This window comes from Propithecus coquereli, unplaced genomic scaffold (genome assembly GCF_000956105.1).
Source record: "Propithecus coquereli isolate 6110/MARCELLA unplaced genomic scaffold, Pcoq_1.0 Scaffold706, whole genome shotgun sequence".
Classification (NCBI taxonomy): Eukaryota; Metazoa; Chordata; class Mammalia; order Primates; family Indriidae; genus Propithecus; species Propithecus coquereli.
The window spans coordinates 453616-470349 of record NW_012153130.1 but is presented as its reverse complement, the minus strand read 5'-3'; the positions used below and the strand labels follow the sequence as shown (position 1 = coordinate 470349).

Sequence of the window (16734 nt, the reverse complement as noted above, 5' to 3'; positions counted from 1 at the left end):
TGAGGGTCTGAGTGTGTGGCTTGGCGCCTGGGCCCAAACCTCCTCAAGGAAGAGAAACCCTGAAGGACAGACCTCTGCCCCGAAAGAGCTGGGATTCCTGGCCTGGTTTCTGTGTCCGGCCTGAGAGCGGTTCTCGCTGGTTCTTTTTGTTGGAGAAGCCAGTTTACTCAACACTGATCAGAGATGGGGAGTATGTAAACGACAGACAGACAGATGCCTAAAGCCACCCAAGGACAGCCCAAGCCACGCCCGTCCCTTTCAGATCCCTCGGTTGCGTCATTCCGGTTTCTCCCCGCCACCCAGGTGAGCCGCCACCTGTCCAAGCTCTTCGACAGCCTGTGTAAACTGAAGTTCCGGCTCGATGCCAACGAGAAACCGCTCAAGTTTGGCCTGGGCATGTACAGCAAGGAGGACGAGTATGTGGAGTTTGATCAAGAATGTGACCTCTCGGGGCAGGTGAGTGTGTGCGCGCCGACAGCGGGCCCAGCACGATGGCGCAGCGTGCAGCTCCAGGAAGGGCCACGTGTCCTCACACAGAGATGTCCGTGGAGACTGTTCCTGTCCTCTGCCTTTCTAGAAAACACTTAAGGGGCCGGGAGTGGTGGCTCACACCTGTCCTTCCAGCACTTTGGGAGGCCAAGGCAGGAGGATCACTTGAGGCCAGGAGTTTGAGACCAGCCTGGGCAATATAGCGAGACCCCTGTCTATAAAATAAATTTTTTAAAAATTAGCTGGGTCCCAGCTACCTGGGAGGCTGAGGCAGGAGGATCACCTGAGCCCAGGAGTTTGAGGCTGCTGTGACTATGATCACACCACTGCACTCCCTATCAGACCCTGTCTCTAAAAGTAAAAAATGAAACACTTAAGGGACTGACTTCTTTATGGAGTTTCTAGCAGAGCCTTACCCATGTAGCAAGATGGGTATTTTGAGGGAAAGGGGGAGGAAGGAAGGGAAGGGCTTGTTAATGCCACTGGATTTTTTTTTTTTTTATGGCTTGCCAAGGGGATTGCTTTGAAGGTTGCCACATGTATCTGAGCCACCAATTTCTAACACTGTCCAAAACACCTGTCCAAACTACCTGGCCAAGTCGCTCTGGTCTTGGGCAGCCTCTTCCCTTTTCCAGGGGGCTTGCCACCCAGCTCGGGGCTGGCTCCTTCTGCCGACAAGTTGTCCTTTCCCCTATCTCGTTCCCTAAGTATTCATCACACAACGGAAAGGATTTTGACATTAGCCTAAGGAAGATGTAATTTGGAGGTATATCAGTTGTGGAAAAAAAAAAAAATCTCACACAAGAAAACCCGACGTGGTCTGCTTTCCACGGGTGGGGCTGGGCAGGCTGTGGCAGGAGCCGTCAGACACAACTGCCACGACGGCAGGGCTGCCTGCACCGCGTTCACAGGTGAAAAAACGGACACCAGGATCCATCGAGGATGGTTTTTTCCCTCCCAGTAGCGGTTAGTTGAGGGATTATATTCTAAAATGTAAATAAGACTTGTTGGCAAGACTTAGTGGCGGCAGTGTCCGGATGGCAGCTCACTGTCCCGCAGTCACTCGCTGAGCAAGTGGGGACGCCACTGGGCAGAGCCCCCAGATGTCCCATCTCAGAGCATCGGCAACGGCTCAGGGGGGCAGGCTCGGCTCGCTCTTCTTCTAGATTTTTCTCTGGGTCCCGTCCCTCCTGTGCCTGGATGCTTAATGCAGCAGGTTGTGCCAGCGTTCACAGCTGAGCGTCCCAGCCACGTATGTTAAGTGGGTCATTTTTACTGCTCCATAAAAACCGTGACATTTCTACCCCGGGACGATGATGATGACAGAGAGGAGACTTTTTTCTTATGGCAAGGCAAGTCATCAGGACTAGAGGCACTCACGTGGCACCGTCCCCAGGTGGAAGTCTGGCTGAATCGCGTGCTGGACAGAATGGTTGCCACCCTCCGACACGAAATTCCAGAGGCCGTGGTGACGTACGAGGAGAAGGCGCGGGAGCAGTGGGTCTTTGACTACCCAGCCCAGGTCTGGGGGGGGGCATGGTGGGAGGGGGCAGCTCTGAGGCGAGGGGGTGTGATGTGTTCATGTGGCCCCTCTGTTAACCACACGCCACTGGAAAACAATTGGAGTTACTGGCACGAGCTTTTTTACTAGCGGCAATTGGTCACTCGCTGCACGGGCGTGGGGGGCCCTGTCTGTTTCCAGGTTGCCCTCACGTGCACCCAGATCTGGTGGACCACCGAGGTGGGCCTGGCATTTTCGAGGCTGGAGGAAGGCTATGAGAACGCTATCAAAGATTACAACAAAAAGCAGGTGCGTGATCCTACGCGTCCGTCTCAAACTCTGCCAAGCGATGACCAGAAGCATCTTCCTCTTCAAGACTGAACCTTGTGAAATCGCCATTCCCGCAGCTGAAAAGCTGTCAAGCGTCCTTGTCCCCAGCGGTAACATCTTCGGAAACATGTAACTTTAATTTCTTGTCTGGAAATCATCAAATGCTACTGCAAGTCTTTTTTCTTAAAGATTCTTGGTTAGAAATATGAAAACTAAAGATAATTTTTAAAATAAAAGAAGGAAAAGTTACCCATAATCCTGCCACCCAGATGTAACACTGTCAACACGTTCTTATGCATCCTTCTGGTCTTTTGTGTGTGAAAATAGACAAACTGTCTGGACACTTTAAAATCAGCTGTTTTTACTTAATATCCACCCTCTCCCCCTGGCGTTAACTTTCCTTCTACTACGTGGCTTTTAGCGGCGCCGTGGTATTCCGTCATGCGCCGTCCCGCAGCTTAACATACCCCATGACTGGAGACACGCAGAATGTTCTCCTGTTCTTCATTATTGTAAACAGGAGCGTGGGGGACTTTCCCACATGACCATGAGCTCCCCGAGGACCCACACGGCCTGGGTGCCCTGGGGGGGGACCACCTGGCATTTGGTGGGCTCCCTGCAGTGTCAGCGACGGCACCTCTCCTCCCGCAGATCAGCCAGCTGAACGCGCTCATCACGCTGCTCATCGGGAACCTCAACGCTGGCGACAGGATGAAGATCATGACCATCTGCACCATCGACGTGCACGCACGCGACGTGGTGGCCAAAATGATCATTGCCAAGGCACGAGCGCCTGCCGTCCTCAGGGAGTGGCTGGGGAAGGCCCAGGGGACTGGGCGGGGGCCGTGCTTTTGGGGGCTCCAGCCCTGCCATTGCCACTTCCCGGGGCAGTGACTCTATGCTGGCGGCAGCCACCCGGCTCAGCCCCTAATCCCTGGCCTAGACTTACCCCTAGTAAGTGCCCCTCAGCTGTCGTGAGCAGCACCCACTCGCTGGAAGTGCTCGTTCTTTAGCAAGATTCACTGGAGGCAGCGATAAGGTTGGAAGTGGGCGCTGGAAGAGAAAAGAGGGCCAGGGAGGGTGGCCCTGAGGGTCCGGGGACCAGCCCGGAGGCAGGCTGGCCGGCCTGGGTCGGATCCGCCTCTTGCCTTCCACTGGGCCGACAGCAAGATCCCTGCCTCCTGCAGGTGGAGAGTTCTCAGGCCTTCACCTGGCAGTCCCAGCTCCGGCACCGCTGGGACGACGAGAAGCGACACTGCTTTGCCAACATCTGCGACGCCCAAATCCAGTATTCCTACGAGTATCTGGGCAACACGCCGCGGCTGGTCATCACCCCGCTCACCGACAGGTGAGGACGCGCCTGCGCGCCCGTGATGCCCGTCCCTAAATGAGTCATATGTTCCCTTTGGTCCCTTCTCCACGATTCGTTGTCGGGCTGGGACATCAGCTGCTGAGGCTGAAAGAGCCAGCACTGGCTCGGGTGGACCCATGTTCGGAGTCAGTCCTGCCACCTGCAGGGTGCCAGGCCTCCAGCTCCCTATCCTCGTTCTGATATGAGCTGTGTGGCCTTGGGGGAGCTCCTCAACCTCTCTGTGGGCCTGCAATGTGGGGATGATGATCTATGAATCCCCGTGAGCTTGTTGCGGGTTGATTAAATTGTTCAACACCCAAAAGCGCTAAGGCCAGAGCTGCTCTGAGCAAACCCTCGATGGATGTGGGGGGCGTCGTTCCGACCGTTCTCGGTTTAGTAGCGCTCCCTGCCCGAGTGCCACAGCGGGCAGGGTGCCTGTGCTGCCTCTGCCCCGGGCAGTGTCTGTCCCTCAGTCCCATCTGAAGTCCTTCCTGCCCGCTCCCTGCTGTACCTCCTGGGGCCGAGCAGGTGCAATGACGCAACGAGCGGGAGCCGCAGAGAAAGGGCGATGGGGCGGCTGTGGGGTCCCCAGCACACGGGCTAAGCAGAGGTCCCGGCAGGTGCTACATCACCCTGACACAGTCCCTCCATCTGATCATGGGCGGGGCCCCCGCTGGCCCCGCCGGGACCGGGAAGACGGAGACGACCAAGGACCTGGGCAGGGCACTGGGCACCATGGTGTACGTCTTCAACTGCTCTGAGCAAATGGACTACAAGGTAGGCAGCTGAGGCCCAGAGGGGGGACCCAAGGTCCCCACGGGAGAACATGTCCGAGCGCCCTGTCCCAGGAGGCCTCTCAGCGAGCTCTCAATCCCTGGACGCCCATGAATGGCACCGTGGGGAGGTGGCACTGGGCCCCCCGATAGCTGACGACATCTCCCTTGGGTGGCCTGTCTGAAGAGATTCCTGGGGTGACAAATTCAGCCCTGAAGGTCCTGTCCTGCCCCTGCCGGAGGTACCCCTTGCTCACCCTCGGTTCCAAGCTCACTCCAGACAGAGGGGAGGCCTCCTTCACGGTCGTGCACGGGATGTGGCAATAGCTATGTGCAGGTGGGAGGGGAGGAGGGGACTGGCCAGGTCCTGTTGGTCATCGGAGACTCTTCTCCAAGGGCCAAGCAGGGGAGGGGATGTCTTGATGGTCCCGGCCGCTGCAGCTTCTTGCTCGAGGGGAGGGTGGGGACAGTCCCCGAGTTGAGGACCCTTGGCCTGCAGAGGCCTTCTCTCCCTCACCTGGATCTGAGCCCCACGATCCGGGGACCCCGCCCTGAGGCTGCAAGGCCACACGGTCCACTCCAGCCTCCTGGACTTCAGAGGAGGGAAATCCAAGGTCGGATCCTCCCGAAGGGGTGTAGCAACCGCCTGGAACCCTGGCTGGAAACTGGGAGAATCACCCCGACTGCCTGGCTGGGCCCCCGCCCCCACTTTGAGGGGCTCCCCCACTTCGTGTGCATAAAAGAAAAGGGCTAAGAAACAACGCGAGGGTTGGATTTTGCGAGAGTGCGCTCGTCCGAGCCCTCTGGTTAGGGGTCCTGGCGGAGCCTCCGACCCCGGGCCTTGAGCTGTGGGGTCCGGGCGCAAGGACGGCTCTTCCTGGCACCTGCCGTCTGTGGGGTCAGCCGCGCTGGGAAGTAGGCGGTCCCGCCTGCTGGCCTTGGGAAGGCCCAGATGTCCCCAGCTAGGCTGAGCTGAGGGCAGTGAACGCAGCTGAAGGGGCAGGTGGACACCCTGTGGCCCCCCCTGCCCTCCCAGCTCTTCCTTTCCCCGACGCCGTCCCCGCTCTCGCCCCATCTAGTCCTGTGGAAACATCTACAAGGGCCTGGCGCAGACCGGAGCCTGGGGCTGCTTTGATGAGTTTAACCGGATCTCGGTGGAGGTCTTGTCCGTGATCGCCGTGCAGGTAGGACCCTGGCCGCGTCCCGAGCTCACAGAGGGCGACTGGCCGCCTTCCCGTTACCTCACAGCCTTCCCACGCGAGGACAGACCCTCCCTGCCCGCCCGCGACACTCGGGGCGCTGGGCGCTGGTGTGGCACAAAGATGAGTGGGACCCCCAGCCTGTCCCCCAGGGCCGTAGGCTGGGTAGGCACCGTTCGGGTGGAAGACAGTGAGAACACGGTATGGTAGCATGTATGTGACCACGAGCACGTGAGGGCAGGATCGATTCCGCTTGGCGGGAACGTGCCCGCGCACTTTGGGAACACTCGTGCTGGAGCTCGGCGCAGTGGGGAGACGGGGCAAGGCAGGGGCAGGGTTCGCGGGTTGGGGAGCACCCCCACAATTACATGTTAAAGTCACCCATGTGACCGGATGAGCGTGTCTGCATTGAAACACATGCCTGCCGGGGGCAAGCACCGCTGGGCTGTCTAGGGTGAGCTGAGGCCGACCTGGAGGCCTGATGAGCCGCGACAGTCCAGGAGGAGACGGAGTCAGGATGTGGGTGGCAGGTGGTGCTGAGACACCCCCAAAAAAACTACAGAGCTCAGGAGAGGGGCGTGGAGACCCCAGCCTGGGCGCGAGGCCCCGTTTACGTTTACTGATTTAACTCCCTAACCCCGTTTGGCCATGGTTTAAATTCCCCGCGCCTCCGTGTTCTGATCCGTGAGGTAGGACTGGTGACACGGGTTTGCGGCGGGGCTAGAGGTGGCTGCAGGTGGCTGCTCCCCCCTCGGTTGTTACCGCTCGGGCCAGAAGCATGCCTGGGGCTGGAGGCCAGTGCCTGGGCCCCGGCCCCTGCCCCAGTGCGTTGGCAGAGTTGCCCACCCCCAAAGCCAGTGAGCAAACCCGAGTGTGTGTGCGGAGCCCGTTTCGGGCACTGAATGTGGACTCGGAGCGAGAGGGTAGGGGAGGCCTGGCACAGAGGGCGTCCGGCGCACTCTGCAGACCAGTCGCGGAGGGACGTGGGACACCCGGGCAGCGGAACTTCGGGCTCCCCGGGAGACTCGGAAGTCAGGCGGTAGGAGACGGCTCACCGCAAGTGTCGGGCGCCCCCAAGTGGGGTCTTGGAGATCCGCAGCTGCCCTGGCAGGTGTCCGCAAGGGGCCAAATGCAGACGAGGACCCCTGAGGTCCTAGATTTAACCTTGAAACCGGCAGATGGCCTTAAAGACCATCAGGCAGTCTGGTGTGGAGACAGCTGCTAAGCAGTCCTCTGACAGACGGGTCGTTGCCAGGGTAGCAAGAGGACACAGGAAGGCTGGGAGCTGGGGCGCACTCAGCAAAACCGCGGAGGGAACTGCTGGTTCTGGCAACAGCTGAAACCCCTGCAAAGAGCTACGCTGAGTGACAAAAGTCTATCTCGGGAGGCTCCACTTAGGTGGCATTCGTGCGATGACAGGGCCACCGAAACAGAGAACAGAGGCTCATCACTAGAGGGGCCTGGGGTGGGGGTGAGAGGGCAGCGGGTGTCAGGACCCCGCGGTGGCAGCGCACTATAGCCGTGCGAGATGTCCCCACTGGGTGCGAGGTGCCTCCACATGTCTCTTACAACTGCATGTGAGTCTACAACGGCCCCCAGATTAAAAAGCTCAGTTAAAAAAAGAATCTAGGAAGATGCTGCGAATTCGCAGTCACGCACTTCAACACGGAGACCCGTCTGGCTCGACGAAGCCTGTCGCTTCCATGTTGACGTGTCTGTGTACCAACTGCTCAGGTCAAATGTGTCCAAGATGCAATTCGGGCCAAGAAAAAAACATTTAATTTCCTCGGAGAGATGATACGTCTCATCCCCACCGTGGGCATCTTCATTACCATGAACCCCGGGTACGCTGGGCGCACGGAACTGCCCGAAAACTTAAAGGCCCTGTTCAGGTGAGTGGCCCAGGTGGGAGGTGCGTGGCCGCGGCGACTCGGGCCGGCCATGGCAGCATCGCTGTGCCAGGCAATGAGCAGAGGGCGTCAGGGGAGGGAGGAGCCGTGGACGACAAGGCTCTCGGGACAGGCGTCAGCAGGCAGGAGAGGGTACCCCAAACCTCTCTGCCTTCCCCACGGCGGGGTCCCCACTTGAGACACACCTGCCATCAGACAGGCCAACGGCAGGCAGGCTTCAGGTTGACGCTCAGAGGGGTCACCCTGCGGGGCTGGAGGCACCCAAGGGAAGGGAAGGGGTGGGGTGGGAACCCGGCTCCAGGCCCCAGGAGGTGGCCCATGTGCTCTGGTCTACCTGGCAGGCGAGGCGTGTGCTCCCAGGTGAAGAGGGACAGGTGGGCCTGGGTGGAGGAGGGGGAGAGGGAAGCTCACCGTACTGGCCCCCCCAGGCCGTGCGCCATGGTCGTTCCCGACTTTGAACTGATATGCGAGATCATGCTGGTGGCCGAGGGCTTTCTGGAAGCCCGCCTTCTGGCCAGGAAGTTCATCACCCTCTACACCTTGTGCAAGGAGCTGCTCTCCAAGCAGGTGTGTGTTCATGGTGCCCTGGGGCTCACAGAGTGTTGGGGGGGGGTGCAAGGGGGTGTTAAAAATGCAGGTAGCGGCCAGGGTTGCCTCCCATCCCCTCCCGGACCCCAGAGCCACTCTGGGCCTGGCAGTGCCAGCCAGCCAGCGTGGGAAGGGGCGCTCACCTCTGCCCGCCCGTCCCCACCGCCCGCAGGATCACTACGACTGGGGCTTGCGAGCCATCAAGTCTGTGCTGGTGGTGGCCGGCTCCCTGAAGAGGGGGGACCCCAGCCGGGCAGAGGACCAGGTGCTCATGAGGGCTCTGAGAGACTTCAACATCCCCAAGATCGTGACCGACGACCTGCCCGTGTTCATGGGCCTGATTGGGGACCTCTTCCCGGCTCTGGACGTGCCTCGCAAACGAGACCTGAACTTCGAGAAGGTAGGTAGTTACCCAGGCCTCGGTCGGGCCTGGGAAGCCTCGCCTGGGGCTTCTGTCCCGCCCAGGACGCTGGCCTGGTCCCACACAGCAAATGCAACCGCGGGGCAGGCGGCCCCCATCACACATGCTACGAGAAAGACCCTGGGGCCACAGCTGCCTTCCTGGGCCTGGCTGGGGGTCACTCTGAGCTGGGGCTGGGAGGCTTGGAGCAAACCTGTCGCCTCTTGAGGCCACAGTGGGGCAGTCTGAGCTTCTAGTAGCACCAATAGCAGAACTTATACACACATCGCCTTGGAGGGCAACTGTTCCCGTCCCACCTCTGCCACTGGGCAGGAGGCCCCCACCAAAAAGAAAGGCTTTTTTGACTTTGCGCCCGTCCTTGCCTGCGTCCCCCCAGGTCATCAAGCAAAGCATCGTGGAGCTGAAGCTGCAGGCAGAGGACAGCTTCGTGCTCAAAGTCGTGCAGCTGGAGGAGCTGCTGCAGGTGCGGCACTCGGTGTTTGTCATCGGGAACGCGGGCAGCGGCAAGTCTCAGGTACGTCTCCCCGAAGCACCCTGCAGGCATCCAGCCAGGTGGGGGAGGGCTGGGGTGAAGGGTCAGCCCCGTATCACCTCCCCCCACCCCAGGGAATCCCCCTGGACCCAAACGTGTCATGGTCCAGGAAGGACCCTGGGGCTGAGGGGGAGGGGAGGAGCAGCCCCAGCCCCCAGCCCACCTGTGGGGCTTCCTCCCCGTTTTGCTTCTCCCGTCTTCCAGTCCCCGCCTCCCTGTGGCCGGTCCCACCCCCACCTCCTGTCCCTTGCCGTGGCCTGGGGCATGGTGAGATGTGGAGGGTGGCTGCCGATGTTATTGAAGTCTGTGACACTAGAAAATTCCATACCAGCCGGCGTGCACTGGCCGCCCACGGGACGGACTCTTGTGCTCTTGGTGAAGATCGTTCCCAGAGTAATAACATGGGGAAGCTCACAGCAAGTTATTTTCTCAAAGGCAGAAACCATATGAACCCAATTTCCTAAAAAGGAACATACACACGCATACAAACGGAATAGCCTTAAGTGTCCTTAAAACTCATTTTCTCTGGGAGAAAGAATTAGGGTGGCTTTCTTCCCTTAGACGCTCTCCCGATGAGCTTGTGTTACTTGTGCTGGGAGGAAGACGCTAAGGTGAGTTTTTTCAGAGCTCAGCGTGGTCTCGCGCAGCCCCTGTGGCCTGCGGACGTGAACGCTTAGCTCCCATCACCGGCCACCCTCGCCTCGTGGTTGCTGGGGGGACACACACTCACCTGCCCGCCACCAAAGCAAACGAGATCGGAGAAGGATCTGCTCGTGGTTGTAAAGGGATCTGGGCTCACATAAAGGGCCGTGTACCCATGCAGGCCCACGTGCCGGGGACATCAGGGCACAGGCGAGTGGCCTCCTGCTTCCACCCAGGTCCTCAAATCCCTCAACAAGACCTACCAGAACATGAAGAGGAAGCCGGTCGCCGTGGACCTGGACCCCAAGGCTGTCACCTGCGATGAGCTCTTTGGCGTCATTAACCCGGCCACCAGGGAGTGGAAAGACGGTATCAGCAGGGGTCTGGGACGTGGCAGGCAGGCTCTGCAGTGAGCAGCTCCCTTGGGACCCTCGTGGGCTCCCAGCTGGGGCTTGTGCTGCGGTGACGGTGCCGTGGGGGCCGTGGGCCACCAGAGCTGGGACCTTTGAGAATCGCAGGCTGCCCTGCCCAAGCAAGCGCAGGCACAACGCTGCTAGAGGGGCGCAGGGTGAGGCTGGACAGGCTGGGCTCTGGGGGGGAGTTCCTCCCGGGAAGTGGCTCGAGGAGTTTTCGCTTCGTAAAGAGAACTCTGACATCCAAGAGCGGGCTGGGGTGGGGGACTGAGGTGTGGCCAGTGGGAGGAGGGGCCCTGCCTGGTGCAGGACTCTTACCTCTGCGTGTGTATCTTGTTTCTCCCCCACGAGAACATGAGCTCTGTGGGGTGCAGGGACTGCGATTCTCCTGGGGCCTATTCCCCAAGTCCCTCACACCTGACACATGGCGCGTGCTCTGGCTCTGCTGAGAGACAGAGAGTGGGTGGGTGGAGGGGCACAGCACCCAGCCCGGAGGGGATGCCCATGTGGGGGTGTTGAGCCTACGGGGGAGGGGAACAGGGTCAGAGGGCAAAGGGGGGGCCTGGACGGGACATATCAGAGGGAGCCATCTGGTCCTCAGGGCAAGGAGGAGGGAGGAAAAGGAGCCCAGTCACTCAGGTCCTTGGGCCCTGTTGTCCCTCTGAAGTAGGGGACAGGCCACCTCTGAGAGAGAGAGGGAGGGGGCCGGGGGGGCAGGGGGAGAGACGTGGGGTGGGGGGAGGGCGCCAGGGTGCGGCGGGCAGGCCCCGTGCCCGCTGAGAGCCGCTGCTCCCCCAGGCCTGTTCTCCACCATCATGCGCGACCTGGTCAACATCACTCACGACGGCCCCAAGTGGATCGTCCTCGATGGGGACATAGACCCCATGTGGATCGAGTCCCTCAACACCGTCATGGACGACAACAAGGTGCGGCCACGGGAAGGAGGGGCGGGGGCTCGTGGGGGCACACACCCTCAGATCCTCGGAGGCTGGCACTCCCCACGAGGAAGTTCCTTGTCCCGAGACGTTTCCACGTCGGCTGTGCGTCTGCCCTCGCTGCGTCCCACGTCGTCCCTGGCAGCTGGTGGGTCCAGGGTAGAGACCTGGGACGTGTTCTCCAATTGACACGTAGCACGATGTGGGAACCACGGGTCATGTTTAGGAGGCAGCAAAGATATTCAGAATTATCTAGAAGCAGCTTTAAAAAATGACAGTCGGGTGGAGGAGGGACTGCAAGACTTTCCGGGGAAGGCGAGGGTTTGGAAACGCAAGTTAACCCTGCAGTGCGTCCTGCCTGGCGTGCGAGTGTAGAAGCCGCCCACGCCGTCCCCGGGCAGGGCAAAGCTGGGGGCTGGCGTCAAGGAAGCTGAGAAACACCGGGCTCGGAAAGGCTGGTTGTCGCTGGGGGATGACAGCTCCCTCCTTCCTGCTCAGAGATTTGCTCCAAGCGGCAACCTTGGAACCCCATCAGGGTGATGTGGACCCCACGGCTCGCTGTCTCCCTCCTAGGTCCTCACCCTGGCCAGCAACGAGCGAATCCCCTTGAACCGCACCATGAGGCTGGTGTTTGAGATCAGCCACCTGAGGACGGCCACCCCGGCCACCGTCTCCAGGGCCGGCATACTCTACGTCAACCCGGCGGACCTTGGATGGAACCCGTGAGTTGGGTTTTGGTTTTCCTGTTCCACACCTTGTCGGAGAAAGGCGAGGTTGGGGGCCTATTTCAGGGTTGCACACGAAATTATTCATTCATTCACATACTAAATGCCACGTGCTGGGCCTCGCCAGGCACCAGGGTGACAGCTGAGGAAGCGAGAGCCGTGTGAGTGAATGGCGTGTGTGCGCGGCAGCTCCACGGAACCGCCGCTGGGGAGACAAGTTTGCACGAAGTGCCGGGAATGGCAAGGGCTGGCGACGGAGGGTGGGTCCCGGCCCCCATGGAGGCAGGGAGTCTCCCCAGAGGGTTGAAGTCTGGGCTGCCACCCGACAGGGGGCTTTCTAGGTGGACAAGAGCTGGGGCAGCATTCCAGGCGAGAACCCGCACTGATGGGGCGTCAGCAGCGGGCGACAGGTTCCGGGACGCGCGGTGGTGGGGTGTTCCTGGGAGGAGCGTGGAGGGTGAGGGTGTTCTTGGCCAGAAGGGGACTGAAACTGTGTCACCCCACAGGACAAGGCACAGGGGGTGTGATTTGAACAGGACAGTCGGTCAAGCCGGGGGCCAATGGGTGCCACTGGGCTTGGGAGAGGAAGGGCTGGGCTTAAGAATTGCTCAGAAGCTTGAGAAATTGAAGTCTCGATTCTGGAGGCAGATTTTCCTGCTTGGACACACAGCTAGTAATGGACAGAATAAGGGATTTTCTGGGGACGCGGAAATAAATGACAGCTTGGAGCAAACGTCCTGCATCAGCCCGAGTGGAAATCCCAGAGGGCAGGCTCGGGAGAACCGTTGTGGCTGGAGGTGGCGGCTGATTCATTCATCCCTCCAAGCAGCACGTCCCGCGCACCTGCTGTGTGTCCAGCCCCACGGTACCCCATGCTGGAGAGGGACGGGGAAGTGGGCTTTCTGAGAAAGACCAGAGCTATGTTGGGAGACGGGGAACGCAGGGAGGCTTCCGAGGCCCAAAGGCAGAGAGGAAGCCCCGGAGATGCCATCCCAGACACCAGGAGGGGAACTTGAGGAAGGAGGAGGCTCGACAGGATCCCATCCAGAGTCAAGGACGCCAAGGGCAGAGACGTTTCAGCTGGACGTGGCAGCTGGGAGCTCCTCAATCACTCAAGAAGAAAGCTGCATGGCACGATGCGGGTAGCAGGAGCCAGATGCCCGTCAGTGAGGAGGAGCCAGCCAGAGGTGCTACCACGAGGCTGTCTCTGGAAGCGAGTCCTGCAATTGAGCACTGGAGGGTGGACCTGGAGCAAGAGGAATGAAGGTTTGTCAAGATGAAAATGGTGACTGGGCGTGGGGATCAAGCGTGGCTGTTTCCAGGTGCACACAAGCTTGTGGACACAGAAAAAGAAGTTTCCAGAGTTCCAGATGTGCGTCTTTGCTCTCTGCACCAGGAGGTGAGGTGTCTGCTGGGAGGCAGGCGGCATGGCGTGGCCAGGGTTTGAGAGGATTCCGCGAGGAATGTTCCCTGCAAGGACAGGACTGGAGCTGGCCAGCGCTGGGGGCCGCTGAGACCCGGCTCTGCCGTGCTGCTTCTCCAGCGGTCCTTGCCTGCTGACACGAGCGTCCCGAGGCTGCCGTAGCAAAGGCGCAGCCTGAGTTTATCCTCTCACAGTTCTGGAGGCCAGAGGTCCAAGATCAAGGCGTCAGCAGGGCTGGTTCCCTCTGGACTCTCCGAGGGAGACTCTGGGCCAGGCCTCTGTCTTTCCATCTTCCGGCGGCTCCAGCAATCCCTGGCGTTCCTTGTCCTGTAGATGCATCGCTCCCATCTCTGCCTCGTCTGCACGTGGCCGCTTTCTGTCTGTGTCTGTCCGCATTTTCCTCTTCTCGTAAGGACGCTGGTCACTGGCCTTGGGGCCCACCCTAACCCAGGATGATCTCATCCTGAGATCCCGAACATGGTCGTGTCTGCAAAGGCCCTTTCTTCAAATAAGGTTCCAGGTAGACATGTCTTTTGTGGGGCCACCAGTCTGCCCACGACACCGCATTGGTGAGTTCTCAGTGTGGGCAAAAGACAGGGCAAGGGAATGGAAACGGAGCGTGTGCGGGAGCTGCTGAGACGCAGGGAGACGGGAAGAAGACAGGACGTGGGGCGCTCGGCGGGGACACCCTCTGGAGCAGGAGAAGGGAGCTGCAAGCGAGGCCGGCGTGGGCAGAGACGGGAACTGGTGCTCCCAGAGGAGTGACCTGCAGGAAGCAGGAGGAGCCCCAGGTTTTGCTGGAGGAGAGGAGTGGACAAAAGCAGGGCAGCAGGGACTCAAGGCTGGACGCGCCCCACTGCCTCTGGGGCAGGGCAGGACAGGACGCCGCCCGGACCGGGGGCGGGAAAGCTGACCTGCCTCACGGGAACGTGCCTCTCTGGGCTGGTGCCGCAGAGCAAAGCCAGCGTGCACGTGAGCGTGCACTAAAGGACTCCCACCAAGGCAACACTGGAAGTTTGACCCAAACCAAACTCGTAGGCGAAAGCAGCAGCCTCTGTGTGGCTGTGCAAACCGTCCCCTCTTCGAAGACCAGCTGCACCTGGAACTCAGTTCCAACAGTGCTGGGCACGCGGACACCACGCTTTGCTCGGAGACACGGGTTGCGTGAAGGTTTGCTCTGCCACGCTGGCAGCCTGGGTCCCACGGGCACAGGTTCTCGCTCTCAAGTCTCCGTTCTGAGAGAGGTGCAGGGAGGAACGCAGCTCGCAGGACATGCGCGCGCTCAGGGAGAGGCCGTGTGTCGGCCGCGTTTGGTAACGTGAGCTTCCTGCTGACGCCTGGGGCGTCCTGGAAATGACGCACACACCGAGCTCGCTGACCCTCCAGGGAGCCCGACTCTATTTATGCTTTTAGTAGGCACTTACCCTGGACCGGGCTTCCTTCTGGGAGCTTTAAACATACCAGCCCGTGCAGCCCTTTGAAACAGGGGTGACGTAAACACCACCCCGTCTACCGACGAGAAACCTGGGACTCAGACTCCAGAGTCCACGTCCCTCACTGTTGTGGCCGGCCACCTCTGCACAACCCCCCAGAGGCAGCCGTGTGCCAGACAGTCCAACGCGGCTCCTCGAGGACTGCTTGTTGTATTGGTTTGGACTCTTCCACGGAACGTGACAAATCCGACTCTAGCTAAAGCTATAAAAAAGTTCCATTGTCTCAAGTCACCAAGGGGGTGCGTCAGACACAGCTGGATCCCGGAGTCCAGAGGATGTGATGAAATGTCCCTGTTCCTGGTCTGGTCTCTCCATTCTCCGTCCTTCCCATCCTCACCCCTTCCCATCCTCACCCCTTCCCACTCCTGATGGTGTCGTGAGATCTTTCTCCTCTCCTGTTGCCCTCCTGTCCCCCAGCTCCCAGTATTGTCTTCACTAGGGTGCAAATGCGTCCCAGATGGTAGCACAGTGGCTCCCAGCACACCCACGGCTGGCAGTCCCAGAGAAAGAGCACACGTGCCCCCCGCCCACCCCAGCATCCTCATCAGACACTCTTGGGGCTGCAGCTGGCCCCGCCGTACCCTCAGACCCAGGGCCCCGCAGGAGTAGGAACCTGAGTCACGGCCCTGCCCCTGCGGCTGCCCCACCAGAACCACGTGGAGCGGGTAGGGGGCTCTTACCAAGGGAGGGGCACCTGGCAGCCCAAAGCGGGAGCTTCCGTCACTGGCGCCTCCTGTCCCCCCCAGCGTGGTGAGCAGCTGGATCGAGAGGCGCAAGGTGCAGTCCGAAAAGGCCAACCTGATGATCCTGTTCGACAAGTACCTGCCCACCTGCCTGGACAAGCTGCGCTTCGGGTTCAAGAAGATCACGCCGGTGCCCGAGATCACGGTCATTCAGACGACCCTGTACCTGCTGGAGTGCCTGCTCACCGAGCGCAACGTGCCGCCCGACTCCCCCAAGGAGCTGTACGAGCTCTACTTCGTGTTCGCCTGCTTCTGGGCCTTCGGCGGGGCCATGTTCCAGGACCAGGTGACGGCGCGGTGGGGCCTGGCGCCCGCGCGAGGTCTCTCGGCCTCCCTCCTAGCTGGCCCTGCTTTTTGTTTCTGTTCTTCAACAGCTCGTCGATTATCGCGTCGAGTTCAGCAAGTGGTGGATCAACGAGTTCAAAACCATCAAGTTCCCCTCGCAGGGAACGGTTTTCGATTACTACATCGACCCCGACACGAAGAAGTTCCTGCCCTGGACAGACAAAGTGCCTGCCTTCGAGCTGGACCCGGATGTCCCGCTGCAGGTAACTCCCCCGAGGTGGTGGCCACTGACTGGTGACTTAGGAGCAGGACCCGGGGTCCCACCCGCCACACGCCGGGCGGGATGTCCGCACGCGAACGGTCTGCGACGGCGGGACCTTTTCAGCAAAGCGCGGGACTCAAACTGCTAAGGTCTCACGCCAGCCGTGGGCGAGGGACCGGCTGAGGGTCACAGCTCCTCTGTCCCCTCCCCCGCCCAGGCCTCTTTGGTCCATACCACGGAAACCACCCGCATCCGCTACTTCATGGACTTGCTCATGGAGAAGTCCTGGCCGGTGATGCTGGTGGGGAACGCGGGGACGGGCAAGTCGGTGCTGATGGGGGACAAGCTGGAGAGCCTGAGCGCCGACGAGTACGTGGTGCAGGCCGTGCCCTTCAACTTCTACACGACCTCGGCCATGCTGCAGGGTGAGGCCCCGCCCTCCTTCCCGCACAGTGGGGGCGTCTGAGCCACAGCCAGGACCCCTCTTTCAGGGGGGCGTTGATGATGGTGGCGTTGGCGGCCTGTCGAGGGGGCAGGGACCACGGGGAGCGTCTCAACCATCTGAGGGGCCCGAAGGCTGACAGGCTGCAGGGTTCCTGCGCCCTGGCCGGCTCCCACGCCTTTCCTCCCGGCGGGCTCAGGACGGCAGGGTGAGGCTGCCCCCCTGCCCCTCCAGGTGTGCTGGAGAAGCCGCTGGAGAAGAAATCGGGGAGGAACTA

The 16734-nt window shown here is 60.6% G+C and overlaps 1 protein-coding gene across 1 annotated transcript in view; it reads left to right on the top strand.

Moving 5' to 3' along the window:
• DNAH17 (dynein, axonemal, heavy chain 17) overlaps positions 1-16734 on the top strand; it is a 118607-nt gene that overhangs the window by 51917 nt on the left and 49956 nt on the right. The window contains exons 30-47 of the mRNA XM_012661317.1: positions 304-456; positions 1886-2011; positions 2192-2299; positions 2972-3103; positions 3508-3668; positions 4292-4448; positions 5524-5628; positions 7378-7535; positions 7982-8120; positions 8314-8541; positions 8939-9076; positions 9973-10105; positions 10948-11075; positions 11658-11806; positions 15472-15754; positions 15843-16016; positions 16233-16440; positions 16692-16728. Of these exons, the coding sequence (XP_012516771.1) occupies positions 304-456; positions 1886-2011; positions 2192-2299; positions 2972-3103; positions 3508-3668; positions 4292-4448; positions 5524-5628; positions 7378-7535; positions 7982-8120; positions 8314-8541; positions 8939-9076; positions 9973-10105; positions 10948-11075; positions 11658-11806; positions 15472-15754; positions 15843-16016; positions 16233-16440; positions 16692-16728 (2717 nt within the window). The remainder of the gene's footprint in view (positions 1-303; positions 457-1885; positions 2012-2191; positions 2300-2971; positions 3104-3507; positions 3669-4291; positions 4449-5523; positions 5629-7377; positions 7536-7981; positions 8121-8313; positions 8542-8938; positions 9077-9972; positions 10106-10947; positions 11076-11657; positions 11807-15471; positions 15755-15842; positions 16017-16232; positions 16441-16691; positions 16729-16734) is intronic.